Source organism: Musa acuminata, chromosome BXJ1-6 (assembly GCF_036884655.1).
Source record: "Musa acuminata AAA Group cultivar baxijiao chromosome BXJ1-6, Cavendish_Baxijiao_AAA, whole genome shotgun sequence".
Lineage (NCBI taxonomy): Eukaryota > Viridiplantae > Streptophyta > Magnoliopsida > Zingiberales > Musaceae > Musa > Musa acuminata.
In genome coordinates this window covers 42812095-42827392 of record NC_088332.1, presented here as the reverse complement: position 1 = coordinate 42827392, position 15298 = coordinate 42812095, and the positions used below count along the sequence as shown (strand labels likewise).

General features: G+C 36.5%; 1 protein-coding gene across 2 annotated transcripts in view; it reads left to right on the top strand.

Annotated features, from left to right (window-relative positions):
• The first annotated feature begins 306 nt into the window (after positions 1-306).
• The window catches only part of LOC135677127 (187-kDa microtubule-associated protein AIR9-like), a 28157-nt gene continuing 13165 nt past the window's right edge, over positions 307-15298 (top strand). The window contains exons 1-19 of one of the 2 annotated variants that reach the window (XM_065189069.1): positions 307-463; positions 645-710; positions 2507-2572; positions 2707-2778; positions 2890-2955; positions 3062-3124; positions 3206-3271; positions 3929-4028; positions 4502-4603; positions 5805-6028; positions 6113-6227; positions 8590-8710; positions 8834-9009; positions 9615-9750; positions 11212-11312; positions 11404-11451; positions 12023-12207; positions 12322-12439; positions 15116-15243. In XM_065189069.1, coding sequence (XP_065045141.1) covers positions 446-463; positions 645-710; positions 2507-2572; positions 2707-2778; positions 2890-2955; positions 3062-3124; positions 3206-3271; positions 3929-4028; positions 4502-4603; positions 5805-6028; positions 6113-6227; positions 8590-8710; positions 8834-9009; positions 9615-9750; positions 11212-11312; positions 11404-11451; positions 12023-12207; positions 12322-12439; positions 15116-15243 — 1971 coding nt within the window. In that variant the 5' untranslated portion in view covers positions 307-445. Of the gene's footprint in view, positions 464-644; positions 711-2506; positions 2573-2706; positions 2779-2889; positions 2956-3061; positions 3125-3205; positions 3272-3928; positions 4029-4501; positions 4604-5804; positions 6029-6112; positions 6228-8589; positions 8711-8833; positions 9010-9614; positions 9751-11211; positions 11313-11403; positions 11452-12022; positions 12223-12321; positions 12440-15115; positions 15244-15298 lie in introns of both variants that reach the window. The other variant, XM_065189068.1, reaches the window with a different exon arrangement.

Genomic DNA, 15298 nt, shown 5'->3' with positions numbered 1-15298 from the left:
AAAAAGAAAGCTTCTTCGGTTTCTCAACATGGGAAGAGAAGAAGCCTTGAAAGCAGACTTTCATTACTGCCTTCTGTGATCCCAAAGGTACCTTCCGCTGTAGCACGTTCAGAGACATTGAAGTCATCTCCTGTGTCTCGGTTATCATCTAAGTCTGACAGTACTGAGGCAGATTTGACACGGAAGCCACTCGTGAAACCATCAACAGTTTCTTCTTTGAGAAGGTTTACCACATCTTCAGTGGACAGTCCCAGTGGCTGCAGTAGTCTAAGAAAAGTGGATTCAAACGTGTCGTCTCCCTCAGGACGTTCACCTTCAGTTACAAGCAGCTTTAAGTTGGGATCAATGTCTGCATCTATCGATAGAGGTTCCTCTTTATCAGGCCGAAAGAAGACTTTGACTCCAGAGAGTCGTGATTCTCGCTTCATGATGCTTCCTCAGGTGGATGTCAAGGCAGGAAATGGTAAGTGATGAAGTCACTTGTGTGTTGGATTGTTATATTACGATATAATTCTTTTTTCTTTGTAGTTTATTCTGGGTTATTAGTCCTAGAGAATAATTCAAAATTTGGATCCATCTAGCTAAGCAATGCAATCCATCTTTTGTCTCACCGATATTTTTATTGATTTTTTAATTTATTTCAGCGGCTTGATTTAAGAGGACACAGGGTTCGCAGTCTTAATGCCTTGACTTTGTCACCAATCCTAGAGGTAATTGTCATTATGGATCCAGTGTCCAATTTAATTTTAGTCCAGACACAAACTAATACTATTTTGAATGAAGAATGACGACTTTACTTTCTGTAGAGATATATTGAAACCAATCATTTTCTTATTTATTTCTTTTTTAGTTTGAGAATTTTGGAACCGTCGTTGTTTTTGTTCCTTTGTTTTGAGAATAAAGAAGCCTGCCTTGAGTAATCACCTAGTTCCCTTGAATAAAAAGTGTTCTTTATGTTAAATACATTAAGTGTTGGTAATGATGCTTTGAAATAAATATATAAAAGAATGTTTGTGTGAGGCCTTGCATACTAAACTAATTGAGTGGAACTTCTTTGGAAACTCTTGTGCTTTCCTGCTCATGTAACTGCCTACCTATTTCTTTTGGGTGAAGTTTAATTACTGAGTTATCATGGGAAAAGATGTTATATTCTGTTTGCAACCTTAAGCTGGCATCTGACCATACAAGAAAAAATAAGTGTATGGATGAGAGATGCAGTGGGAGAAGACAAATTGTTGAACTAATGTGAGGTCCACTTGTTTAACATGTATGCACAATAAGTGCCAACTATTTGGGGTTTTTTAACATGTGCTTCTCTCCTCTAAACCAGCCTGTCAACCTATGGTTGACCACTGGGTGGCTCGTTGGAGATAAGTCCAAGCTTATGGTGATTAATAAGGATGTGGTAGAATTCTGCACAATGTAATGTAAATTTTCATCAAATGCAGAATCTGAACTTGTCTAATGAGACGGGTGATATATTATATCAAAAATGGAAGGTTGAAGAAGGCAATATAGCAAAAAATTATTAATCACCCGATGGTAAGTTTTAGGGCTTTCTTCTCTTGACTTCTGGACTGGTACAAAAATAATGATCGTACTCATGAATTAGATCCAAGGGTTAAAATGGAATATTTTGGAAAGAATAAGAAGGTTCCAGTTATAGCACACGTTCTTATGATAAGTTAAAAGTGTAAAACATAATTGCCATGAAAGACTTTGAACTGGTAATCTTTGTTTCTGGAAAATACCATCACTTTGTATCTATTTAAAGATTATCTTGAAGGACGAGGAATTGGGACAATATGCAAAGATGTAAGTTTGGTGCAAGAGATGTGGTAAATTGAGAGGGTTATAATTATTGGGGAATATTGGTAACTGAATATTGTCTCCAGAACTTGCATTTTTAGAATTTGAAAATTGACCTTGACCCATGGAACAAGGTACCCAAGTTATCACACATGAAATACTTTTGTTTCTTTATACAATTATTATCTTGTCTTTGCTGAAGCTGTCTATGATCTTGGTACCAGACTGACTGCTAGCTTAATGGACTAAGAATGGGCTTAAAGTCACTGTGGACTAGTTGATTAGGTATGTTTTGCTGATAATGATATTGGTAGCTGGGGCATATAGTTACACATTCATTGATACTGGTGGCTCACGGCCTCACGTATACAATTACACATGCTTGAGAGTTGCAAACCTTTCTTGTGGTACAAATTTGCTAAGAATTGATCATATGTTAATGTTTCAGTGCCTTGCAACTAATGCCAGCTTTCTGTTGTGATCAGTGATCTATTTTGCGCTGGTAAATGTCTGCATGATTGGTGATTACAAAATTCATGGTTGCAAATTTCATTGAATATTGTGAGAGTCCTTTTTTCTTGTACCAAATATGGTTTCACTGGTAGATTTATCATGGCCTTACTTTTCTTTCTATGTGCACTAAAAATTCTATGAAAAATGATATGTTTCTACATGTAGTAATATTCCTACTTTGTAGTTTGTTTATCTCAGGGACAATCTTCTATCATCTGTGGAGGGTATTGAAATTTTAAAGAGGTTGAAGGTATAATATCTTGGTTTATATTGCCAGAATGTCATTTTATTTGTTAAACTGACAGGGGGTTACCTTTCATATGTTTGTCTTGACCCACATCATCTCAGTGTTATATTAATGAGCCAGTAAATTCCACCTTGTAGGTGCTTGATCTGAGTTTCAATGATTTCAAAGGGCTTGGTTTTGAGCCTCTTGGAAATTGCAAAGGCCTCCAGGTGTGTATATGGGCTTATATGGGTTTTTCATTGAAAATAGTACATATCTCGATATGAAAGCTCTTGGACTATACTCTGCAACTAAGAATGATTGATGCCTTATTATTTCAGCAACTTTATCTTGCTGGAAATCAAATAACATCTCTGGTTACCCTTCCTCAACTTCCAAATCTGGAGGTCTGTTGTTATCATCATAATCCTAAATTGGAGAATACATTTTATTTTTCAATAATATGTGCTTTCTTGTCTCTCACAAACCTAAGGTGACCTTTCTTATTTCCAGTTTCTCTCTGTTGCTCAAAACAGATTAAAGTCACTTTCCATGTCTGGCCAACCTCGGCTGCAGGTCAGCTAGTTTCAACTTATACAACTAATGATTTTGTTTTTTTTAACTCAGTCACTGTTCTTTGTTTTGATATTTGTTCAGGTATTAGCAGCTAGCAAAAATAAGATATCAACTTTGAAGGGGTTTCCGTATTTACCACTTCTTGAGGTCAGGCTTTTCCATTCATTTACCAAACTTAGTATTTCTTTGTTTTTCCTGCTCTATCAGAGTGGAAAAGAAAAAAAGAGAAAGGTCTTTAGCTTTTACTCTGGGTATTTTCAGATACAAAATAGTTGTTCTGTTTCTTCTAACTGAACATTTCATTAATATAGTTGTGTTAATTCTATTGGTTGTTAAAATAAGTTGTGTGGTTTTCTCTAAACATCAAACGGGATTTTAGGGAATTGATGTGTTATTTGTGAGAAGCTTAGTCATTTTTAGCATATTTCTTAAAAAAACCTTAGGTAAATATGTAATGAAGTGAATGCATATTAGTTTTTGGAATACTGATGGTTTGTATAGAAACAGAAACCCATTCGGCATTTGACATAGTTTTAACTGCATTTGGACATGTCTTATGCAAACTCAAAATTTCTTCACAAGCAAATCATTATCTTCTTTGAAAAGTAATTTCCAAATGTGCTTAAAGGTGATGAATTTACTTTATTTCTTCTGGTACATGTGATACCTTTAGTTTCTCAAACATTTGAATGGGCTACTGCATCATGCTAAATGAATCTTACATTTCCTTTTTCACATTCTGAAACAGTTCTTTGTCCCATTAGTAACAGCAACTTATGTGAAGTTTCCAAATGCTCTATGCAGCATCTTCGTGTGGAGGAAAATCCTATATTAAAGATGCCTCACTTAGAAGCAGCTTTGGTATTGCTTATTGGTCCTACATTAAAGAAGTTTAATGACCGTGGTATCTTCCATGTTCTTTAATCTTTATATGGCATATTTTTCTTGGTCTTTTCTGTAGCTTGTCAAATTAGTATCTGCTTCCTTTTTGTTTTACATTACTTCCTTTATGTTTGATCTTAGCCAAAACCTATGACAATTTTGTTTAACCATGATGCAATTATGCATGGTTGATTTTATGATCGTCCGAAACTAATGGTTAGGCATGAGATATATTCTGGATTTCTAGAGCTGTCCATATTAGCCTTCAGATGCTCTCTGGCATAACAAGCTCAGGATTTTGGCTGTTGATTGCCTGTTTAACTTTTCAATTGTAAGAGCCTGATTGTTGATGCATGATTGATCAATATCATGTTTGTAAATTTGTTAAATCATTAGAAAGTAGAGATTATGGTTTGAGTGGATTCACATTAATTGAAAATGAAAGTTACTTGTTTTGGTTGATCTATCTACTCTTACACTAATAGAACATTGCAGATCTTTCACCTCGAGAACTGGAAATTGCAAAGCTATACCCTGGTCATACAGCTTTGTGCATCAGAGATGGATGGGAATTTTGCCGGCCAGATCTTGCTGAAGGTCTGCCTTAAGAGTTCCGGATTTTTAAATGTAGTCACCTTCTTGACTTTTGCAACTTGTTATACTGCACTAGTTGTGCAAACAATATTTCATATAGCTTAGTTTCAATTCTTATTATATCGGCTATTGTTTTTATTTTTATTGATGTGCTTTAACATGATTTTAAATTGCTATTGGTTGTTGTTTGCATTATCAGGTTTAGGTGGATTGTTTTGAATACTGGAAAGAATGCTTATCTTCTTGTCTTTACTGGTGAATGGAAGCCTGTTGGCTAGAAATTTTAACCATCGTGTGGACACATAAGTTTATGCTGGCCTGTCTTGGGACCGTGTCATTCAATGGCTTGCCACAGGATGAACTGGTTGACCTTAAAAATGTCAATCTGTTTCTTTGACTTTTTGCTGTATCCCAACTCTTCTTCTTATGTCTCTTCCTTGCCCGCCTTCTCACTTGATCCAATATTTTGGTCTCGACATCCTTGGTTGTTTCTTTAAGCCTCTTGAAATTGGTTTCAGATACAGCTCTATGACTTTTGTCTGTGATTGGTCCTCTTCAGCTGGCGTGGTCGCCAATGGATCGAGGTTAGTTTCAATGGATTGAGGTTAGTTTCAAGCAGCAACCAACTTATGCTGGATGTCGCATGGAATGACATATCTTCAAGTTCTCTGCTTCTCATTCCTGGATATTATGGACCAGATTTCTGATAAGTTTGTTTTTGTTGTAAGAGCATAAATAGTAAAGCACGAGTCATAGAACCATAATCTTTTGTGAATTCATACCACAGTTGTAGTAGTTTGTCAGACAGAATTTTTGATGCTTTATCTGCTGAAAATTACAAGGTTAAGATTGATTAAATCCGTTGAAAGTCAGAAATCTTCATTCGAATAAAAGAAAAGCACTGTACTAGGATGCTTGTAGAATCTGCGACTTGACATAGTAATTCATGGAACTGCCATTATCTAGGCTATACATCTTATATGCAATGCAACATCTTGTTACAGTCAGAATATCCACTACTAATCCAACAGACCCATAAGAATGCATGGCCTCAGAGTATTGTTTGTGTTTATTTTCCTATGCAACATATGCAATCCTTTATAATACTTCATATGATTAGTGTTTTCTTCATAGTGTCAACTGTCAAGTGTCATCATTCATCTTTGTAAAGTTGTTAACTATTACAGCTTTATGTTTTGGACAGAGTCAACATTTTCATTCCTAGTTGAAAAATGGAAGGATAACATTCCTCATGGCTACATGCTTAAACGAACCTCAGTTGATCAGCCATTTGAAGAAGATATCTGCTGCTGCCACTTTAACTTTGTAAACTTAAGCAGCGACTCTGAGCTTGTCCGTAAGTTCCAATGGCTTATAGGAGAAAGAATACTCTCTAGCTTTTTACCTATTGCAGATGCTGTAGGCGAGGTACAGTGGTACTTGCCTATGAGTTTTGTTGATGTTTCTCTTGAGTTCCAGTATGTTAATCGTTTGTCGCCTGCAAACAATAAGGTTTACTGGCCAAAACACGATGATGTTGGCAAATTTCTGAAGGTCGAATGCACTCCAATTCTCAATGATGTTGAGTACCCTTGTGTTTTTGCTGTCTCATCAGTTGTTGCCCCAGGTACATCTCTTGTGAAATGTCACATTAGTTAAACATTTCTATAGCTTCCCCTAAGTAGAAAGTTAGTATGCTAATTCACGTTTGTTCTCTACTTGTGTATATAACACATTGAAAATATACATGGTTTTAAATATGAGGTGATTGACTGAACTTTTGAATTTTATTAATTTGTAGATACAATCTTTTGCCTTCTATACAACTGGATATATGGATTCCATACCTGATACATGGTTATATATGTTGCAAACAAAAAAATGGTATACAGGGAAAGAAAGTTCTTTTTTGCAAAATTTGCATTTTTGAAATCTTTAACATATCAATATAATTATTAAGAGTAAACACGGACCTTTTTGTTGCATATAAAGAAACATGCAACCATCTGATGTTGCTACAATACCGAAAAAATTTGAGTGCCAGATAATGAGACTAAATGACAGTTATAATATCAGTTCCTATGAGAAAAAGTCATGAAGCCTTTGCTTGTTTGGCTGTGCTGCAGTTCTTTTAATAATTGCTGGAACAACAGTTGAGTCTGTTCCATGATGATTTGACCGAATTGTTTACAGCGATTTTTCCTACTTGTATTTGGATAAGGAGGGTGACAGATTTTCTGTTGCTTATGAGTGCATCTGTATGAAATGACAGCTACATAACAATTCCTGCAGGATTGGGAGTTGAAAGGCCTTCAACCTCTCGGTTGTGTCAAAGTTCTTTCTTAACAACTGGTGAAAGGACAATTAAATATGTTTCAATTTATAATCTGGCTTAACATGAAACACCCCTAGTTTAGTTCCATTCAAGGTTTGCTGTACCGTACCGTACCATACCAGTGTTTCAACCCGGGCTCGGTACGGTACGATACCAGTGTACCGGGCAGTACATTAGGGTGTACCGAGCGGTACACATAGGTGTACCGAGCAATTTTATACGTTTTTCATACTGTAGCAAGGTCTGTCATACCGAAGCGTACCGCCCGGTACGGGCGGTACGTACCGGTCTGACAGGTTATCGGTACGTGGACCGCCCGGTACCACTACAGTGCTACAGTATGAACAAAAATAAAAAATTATTCGGTACACCAGGGTGTACCGCTCGGTACGCCCTGATGTATCGCCCGATACGCCGGTATCGTACCGTACCGAGCCCGGGTCGAAACATCGATATGGTACGGTACAACGAACCTTGTACTGTAGTAGTGCTACAGTATAGTACTGTAGCATTGTAGCGGTACCGGACGGTCTGTATACCGGTAACCTATCGGACCGGTACGTACCGCCCGGTATGGGCGGTACGCTTCGGTATGGCAGACCTTGGTTCCATTATAATTTGGCTTAATAAGTTTCAATTTATAATTTGGCTAAATTTATAATTGAGCTAACAAATGAGATTTATGCAGACTCATAGTGCAAAAGGGGAAATATAACATGTGTGATCTGGTCATGGATGTTTATGGTCATTTTTGAATTAAAATATTAAAACTACTTGATGTCATTCTGTGAAAGAAAGTTCGAAAAACATCTTTGGTTTATCATTCAGTACTCATGAGACTTGAGAATAAATTTTAGGTTTGGTCTATTATTTCAGTTAGAAGCCAATTTGCTGTTGAGATGAATACAGATGACTGAGTCTTTTTCTTGCTGATATTTGAATAGTTACAAGTCTCATTAGACACTTAGACCAAAAAAAAGTGTAAACCCACTGTTGGTTTGCTGATATTTGACTGAGTCTTTGGCTATTTGCCCTCCAGTGGAACAAAATTCTGCAAGAGTATACCACTGTTGGTTTGCTGGAGACTGAAAAGCATTTGAATGTATGAGGGGATGCAAGGAAAATGAGATTATTCTAAGCTCTGGTTTTCTGGGTAGTGGTTATAGACAATTATAAGTGGCTACCACTTGATGATATTAGGGTAATTTACCAAAAGATTAATTTCTTAAGATGACAAATACAAAGTCCTGATTATATTTGAGTTTGCCAAAAAAAATTTCTTTTTCAAAATTTAAGGTTGTAGAGACATCTTATCGAAGATCTTCAAATGCCACTTCCCGTAATTCGTTCAAGGTAATCTTTTTAGACTGTTGTGGGTGATATCATTCCTTCAAAGTGCTATTCCAAAAGTGCATGCAATTTATGGTATGGCTACTATTGATGCCCCTTAAATTTTCTTTTGCTTTACGATTTATGAAGTTCTTATGGAGTCAGTAATAGGAGACAATCTTCTTGTATCATGAATTTTTAGTTCCTGAAGGAAGCTATGTGTGAGATTAACATGTTAATTTTATTAATAATTTCATGGTTTTCTTTTGTTGTCACATGCTGTAGTCATGATTCGTGATTCCTCTAATTGCAATTCCTTGGTTAGGAACCAGATATCCTAAAGTTTTAAATTTGACCGTGAATGGTGAGCTTGTGGAGGGAAATGTAATAAGAGGTTCTGCTGAGGTTGCATGGTGTGGTGGAACCCCAGGTAAATGTGTAGCAAGGTGCGTAGTCTACAGTACTATCAACAATTAGGTTGTTACAGTGCCTCAATCATCATTCTCATTTCTCACGTGTCCATGAATGCAACTTACACTGAGAAACTTATTCTCGAGCTTACTGAACAGCTGGTTGAGGCGAAGATGGAACAGCAGCCCTGTTGTAATAGTGGGAGCTGAAGATGAGGAGTACAAGTTAACTGTAGATGACATTGATTCGATTTTGATTTTCATGTACACTCCAGTTACAGAAGCTGGTGTCAAGGGAGAACCACAGTCTGCAATGACTGACTTTATAAAAGCAGGTATTGATTGCTATATGTGTTCCTGAGTTTTTTTTTTCTTTTGCCTTCTGTTCTGTTTGTGAATTGTGATTATATATTAGTGGACTGATAGCATAGAGTGCAATATTGTCATATTTTGTTATTTGTCATTATACACCATTGAGTTGTTGGAGTTATAGTTTTATATATTTGTTTTGCTTATGGCCTGGAAAATATGCTACTTGCTAGTAGCAGTTGATAGCATGTTGTCCTAACTCCTAAGTTATGTGTAGTGTGTACCAGCATATATTTTTTCACATTTGCATAACCTGCAATTGCAGTGGTTGTCTGCTTGCTAGGTTCCTGTTACAAGGGATAGTCGATGTATGAAAAAACCTATAATTATGGTTAACAATTAAGATACCTTTTCAGTATTATATTGCCTTTTTGTTTTCTTATGGTTTTCTTGATTTATAGAAAAATCTTCAATTTATGATAAACATATCATCACAGTATTGTATGTTATAATTATTAGTACACACTTGATTGTCTGAAATGATGTTTGTCAGTGGATTTAAATGATTCAACTATTAAAATTTTATTTCTGCAGTGCTGACTATGTGTAACCGCTTCTCGTTTGTTTTCAGCTGCCCCATCGGTCAATAATGTGTGGGTTCTAGGAGATGCCGTTGAAGGAAATACATTAAAAGGTGTTGGAGAATATTTCGGAGGAAAAGAAGGGCCTAGCAAGTTCATGTGGTTAAGAGAGAGTAAAGATTCAAGGTATTTTTTTGCTTTTTTTTAACCTTTAAATTTGTATATTTTTCTTTCTTGAAGAAGGATTAACCAATTACTTTTCATTTTGACATTTGTAACCAAGGTATTACCTTGTTTTGGATAATTTGTGTTCTTAACATACATTCTGGAAGCCAAGAATAATGGAATATTTGAGCTGATCGATTTTCTTCCTACTTAAATCATTCACTGATTTTGCTTTGAGTAAATAAAGAGATTCTTATATAAGTCAATTATGCAGAAGAATAGTGAAACTTAATGCCTCATTCAAAGAAACCACCCACACAAAAAAGATGGGTAATCACATCACCCATCTGTTATGGACCACCACTGGTGCTGTTGAAAATGTGTTGTACAGTTGCGATAGAATAGGGTTCTGACTGGATGCTAACCATTTGGGTGAGAAAAGGAACTCATTGCGAATGCATATCCAATTAGTATAAATATTTTCACTTGTGTAGCTTGTCGTTATTCATTTCCCTTAGGTACCAGTTTACTCATGTCCAGTTATAATTATCGGTTATATTACTGTATTGATGCCAATGCCCTGCATATGGTTGATATTCTTCCGTAGTAGCAGTTTGCTGCATACGACATGGTTTTAGCTGGTACTACTTTATGGTAGTCCACTATCCGCATGATGTGTTACCTGTTTATCATTTCATAAATTTTACTATTGTGATACAAGACATTACAAAAATATGAACCATTCTTCAACTTAGGAGCCAATCATCATGTAAATAGTTAATATGGGAAATGTTTCTATAAAAGAAGATGCATGAAGAGCCATATATTTTACAAACTCATATTCTGAACTTCCTGCAATTTATGAGGGCATCTTATCTTTATTGTTAAACCTACAGTTTCAGCTTCGCCTTTTTGTGACTGCTTGTGACAAAAAAGAATATAGGTTGTAGTTTAAGCATTATGCATGAAGAACATATATTGTACTAGTGACCGTAACTTCTTGCATTAACCAGGACACCTTATATTGTTTATTAAATGCGTAGTTTCATTTCATCAATCCTGGTGGCACTAAATGTGATTAGAAAAATACGTTGATATGGCCATTTAATACGTACTTTAGCAGCACTACATGTATCTCTATAACTGTGTTTGCTCATTGTTAACCTTATATTTGTTAGAATTTAGTACTTTTGTGTCATGTCCTGCTAAATCTATAGTTAACTACACCTTTTCTCATGCATGCAATATATCAGTCCTCTGACCTGTGGAAAAGCTGTGTTGTTTTCTAACCCTTGCAAAATACTAATTAAGCTTGTAAGTTGTAGTGTGCCATTAAATAATACACATTTCACTAATAGTTTCAGTTGAACGGTTCTGTAATCCTAGTTAGCGCCGACAAATGAACTATCAAGCTTGAACTACTTCTTTGAAGCTTCATTTTTAGCCAGCAATTTTATATTCTGTTTGGTTTGAATTGGACAGCATTTCTGAACTAGCATCTTCTGGTACCAATGAGTATTCCTTGACCAAAGAGGATATTGGGAGATGCTTAGTCTTTGTATATATTCCTGTTAACTTTGAAGGTATGTTAATGTATTATTCTCCTGCAACATGATTATTTTAGTTAATGAAACTGTATTAATTTTTTTAGGTTTATTTTCTGTCATTTTCCAGGCCAGGAGGGACAATCATCATCTGCCACTTCAGAAATTGTAAAGCAAGGTATGATAAAAACCAAGGAATGCAATCTTGTACCAGACCATCATGCCGTTCCTAGGCCAGACCAGTACATACTACCGAATACTGATACTGGCATACCGACACTCAGTACGTCGGTATGTACAGACACTCTGTTGGAGGAGGGAGAGGATGAGAGGAAAAAGGAAGAGAAAGAAGTGAAAGAAGAGAAAAAAGAGGCATTGGAGGAAGAAGAAGGAAAAAGGAGGAGGTGGCATACTGGCAAAGAGATGGGTGGTGTGTGGTGGGTTGGCAGGTGGATAGGCGGCATGGGGAGGAGGATTGACAGCACCTGGTTCGCGGAGGAGGAGAAGAGGGCTAGTGACTTCCTTCACGAGCCCTAATGTTTTTTTAGATGCACCAGACCGGACCTTCCGAAATGGGGGCAGTCGTCAACTCGTCATATTGTTTCATGCTTGGACTGATAAATACTGGTTGTATGGATCGGTTTGGATGAAACTGCAAACCAAACATTATATTTGTTAAATGTGTTGATAAACTTGTTAGCTTCTTCATATCAGTTTCTCACCTCACATTGTATCACTTTCTCCTGCAGCCCCTCCAAGGGTTACCAATTTGAAGATTGTTGGAGATATTAGAGAAGGAAGCAAGGTGACTGTTAGTGCTGTTGTTAATGGGGGAACTGAGGGATTTAGTAGAGTTCAATGGTTCAGAACAACTTCCCAGAAATTGGAAGGTGAAAATTGTCTTGAAGCAGTTAGTGCCTCCAAAGTTGCAAAAGTGAGATATCTTAAAGTATATTTTCAATGAGGCTAAGTTGTTTACTTCATCAAAGTTTATGATCTGCTATTCTGTTATTCATATAAACTATCACTTATGCTGATCTTTTTATAGGCATTTCGTATTCCACTTGGTGCTGTTGGGCACTACATTGTTGTGAAATTCACTCCTATGGCCCCTGATGGTGAAGCTGGTGAACCAACATATGCAATATCGGGAAAAATAGTTGAGGGTAAGTTATGTTGGTCTCTCTGATTGCTTGATTCTCTTGAACACTTGATTTGTCACAAGCAAAGGACCATTTTGCTTACCGAGGCCATGAAGATCAGAATTTTCTCAGTATATCCATATCTAATCTATCTTTAAATATGAAGAAATTACTGTGATGATTGCAATTTCACAACCATGGCACTGGATGCCCTATCATTAATTATAGTTTAAAAAATAGAATAGTTTAGGCCACTAAAGACTTGGTTTTTCTCCATCTTCAACTTACCCAGGAATGCTGTGAAGGTCAGACTATTCTAGTAATAGACTTCCAAATTTAGCGTCTTCTTAAAGATATGAAAAAAATTACTGAGTGATGACTGCAATCTCAAAAGCATGATGCTGATGCCCTGGATGTTTTGCCTTCAATTTAGTTAAAAAAGTAAAATTAGTTAATGCCACTAAATGACATGGATTTTCTTCATCACCTATTATGATACCTAAAAATGACATTATTGTTTCGATATATTTTACCTTAAAGAGAAACTTCTGACTTGGAGTTCTATTTGAAGACTTTTTGTTTAGCATTTGTTGGTACTGCTGCCATTTGTTTCAGACCCCATCCTGGGTCAAACTCCTCCATTTGTTTATTGTCTTTAGACTTCTACAATTTCACACAATATCAAAATTTTATAAAAAAGTTTGAGGCATGAAGGTTTTGATATAAACACCACAATTGTAACCTATTAAAATTTATTTTAGAGGAATATGCACTGGCTCCTGTGGCTCAAATTGGACTGCAGTTATATTAGTTAAGTAATTTCTTTAAGGTTTTTGAAATTTTGGTGTGGCATTAGGGTAAAGTTGAAGATGCGAGATGCAACAAAGAATTTGGGAGCAAATAAGGGTCACTGGAAGTACGTTGGGGTAAGGGATTCTTCTAGATCATTTGTATGCTTATGGTGAGATGGAAACTAGATTCATCAATGAAATAATTGATGAGGCTGGAAAGGTGGTGGCAACATGCATTGAGATGTCAACAAGGCAGGGAGGGAGGGAGACAGAGAGAGAGAGAGAGAGCAAGTAGGCATTGATAATGAGGATTGGGGGGTGTGCTAGATTTGTAAGGGAAGGGTTTTTGCTAGCAGTTGCTAAGAAGATCAATGTATAAGAAAGACATAGGTGCCAAATGAGTGGCCAAGTGCCATTGACCATTTAGACTCTGGGTGGGCATCTATATAGCTGCTTGATTGAGGTCATCTAATCAATAGCAGCAGATGCAAGCAATAACTAGTTCTTTTGCAGCCACTGCAACTACTGGACTTGCACTACAAGAGCAGTCATCTTTGTCATCTCTAGCTGAGTGTTAGAACCCTTACAGATTCTAAACTTGGAGTTGATATCTTTAGGGGATCGGCCTCCTTGGAACTCTATAGGGGTTCCTCCCTCCAAGTTGCTGCTCAAAGGCTGCAGAAAAGATTCATCTATTGCTTATGAAAAGAGGAGGAATACATGACTATTTATAGGGCTTCTAAACCCTAACTCCTAATAGGACTCCTACTCAAGACTCCTACTTCTAACCAACTCTTAATAGGACTCCTACTTAAGACTCTTATTCCTGTACAACTCCTAATTCTTAAGACTCCTATTCCTTTACAACTCCTAATTCTTCTCTAAGAAACAACCTCCTAACCCTAGCCGGCCTCTTTACCTCTTTAATAGGGGTCGGCTTAGGTAGGTTTTACATGAATGTCCCTCTCAATTAGGACTCTCCTAGCTAGAGTCCTAACACTGAGGCAACAACAAAAGCTGTTGGCATTGTAGGAAACTTACGGAATAAAAAAAGTTCAAGAAGACTATCCTTTACCTTACTGATAATTCAAGTTCACCACCATTTGTTCTTGGCCATATGATTGCCATCAATAGGTATTGGGATGCCTGGGAATCTTATAGATTATATGAAAATAAGTTAACAAGTACACAGCCCATTAAAGAAATTGCCACTGCGCGATCCACTTACATTACATAAGTGACTACCGAGCCAGGTTGATTAGTTGCAATCGAAGATATTAAGAATTTGTTTAGCATCCAGCCACCGAAAGCAATAATTGTTGAAGAAACTCAATGCCCTGTGTTCTAAGTGTCTTGGCGGGTGCTCGAATCATTTTCTAAAACAATGAAGATGATACTCACGTATAGTGGATTTTGGACCAGATGCTTGAGGAAAACCATATCGTATTACTATTCTGGCTAGTGAACATATGGCTCATTGGTATTACTATTCAAAATAAAATTAATTTACCTGAGAGTCTCAGGTAAATTAATGTCTCAGGCTGAGACATTAAAACCTGACGTTGACTGTTAATTGAGCATTGAGGTGGACAAGTACCATTAACAAGAATTTAAACTTAATTCATATTTTCTTATCCCTCAATTGGTGTGTAGGTTCAGTATCGAACTTCAACTGCTTTGCTTTTAAAATAAATGTGTCAATGTCTCAGTCCATTGAATCTAGTTTTATCTGCTGTAGCATGGAGCTGAAAATTTCATATCTGAGTCCAGAAATGTTAGTTGCTATCTTTGCAGTTTGAAACTTTGAATTGAAATGTTTGTGCTATTTATATTATCGTATCTCCTACAATCTTCTTCTGTGCTTCATTGTTATTTTCAGTACTTAATTGAACTTACATTTCTTTTGCAGCTCTTCCACCAAGCCTAAATTTTCTGTCTGTAACTGGTGTTTTTTCTGAGGGTGAGATGTTGACAACATCATATAGTTATATTGGGGGCCATGAGGGTAAAAGTATCTTCAATTGGTATCTCCATGAAGTATGTCTTCTTCTGTTTCTTGTTAAAATTTCATGTTGTAATGGTTATGACCAAT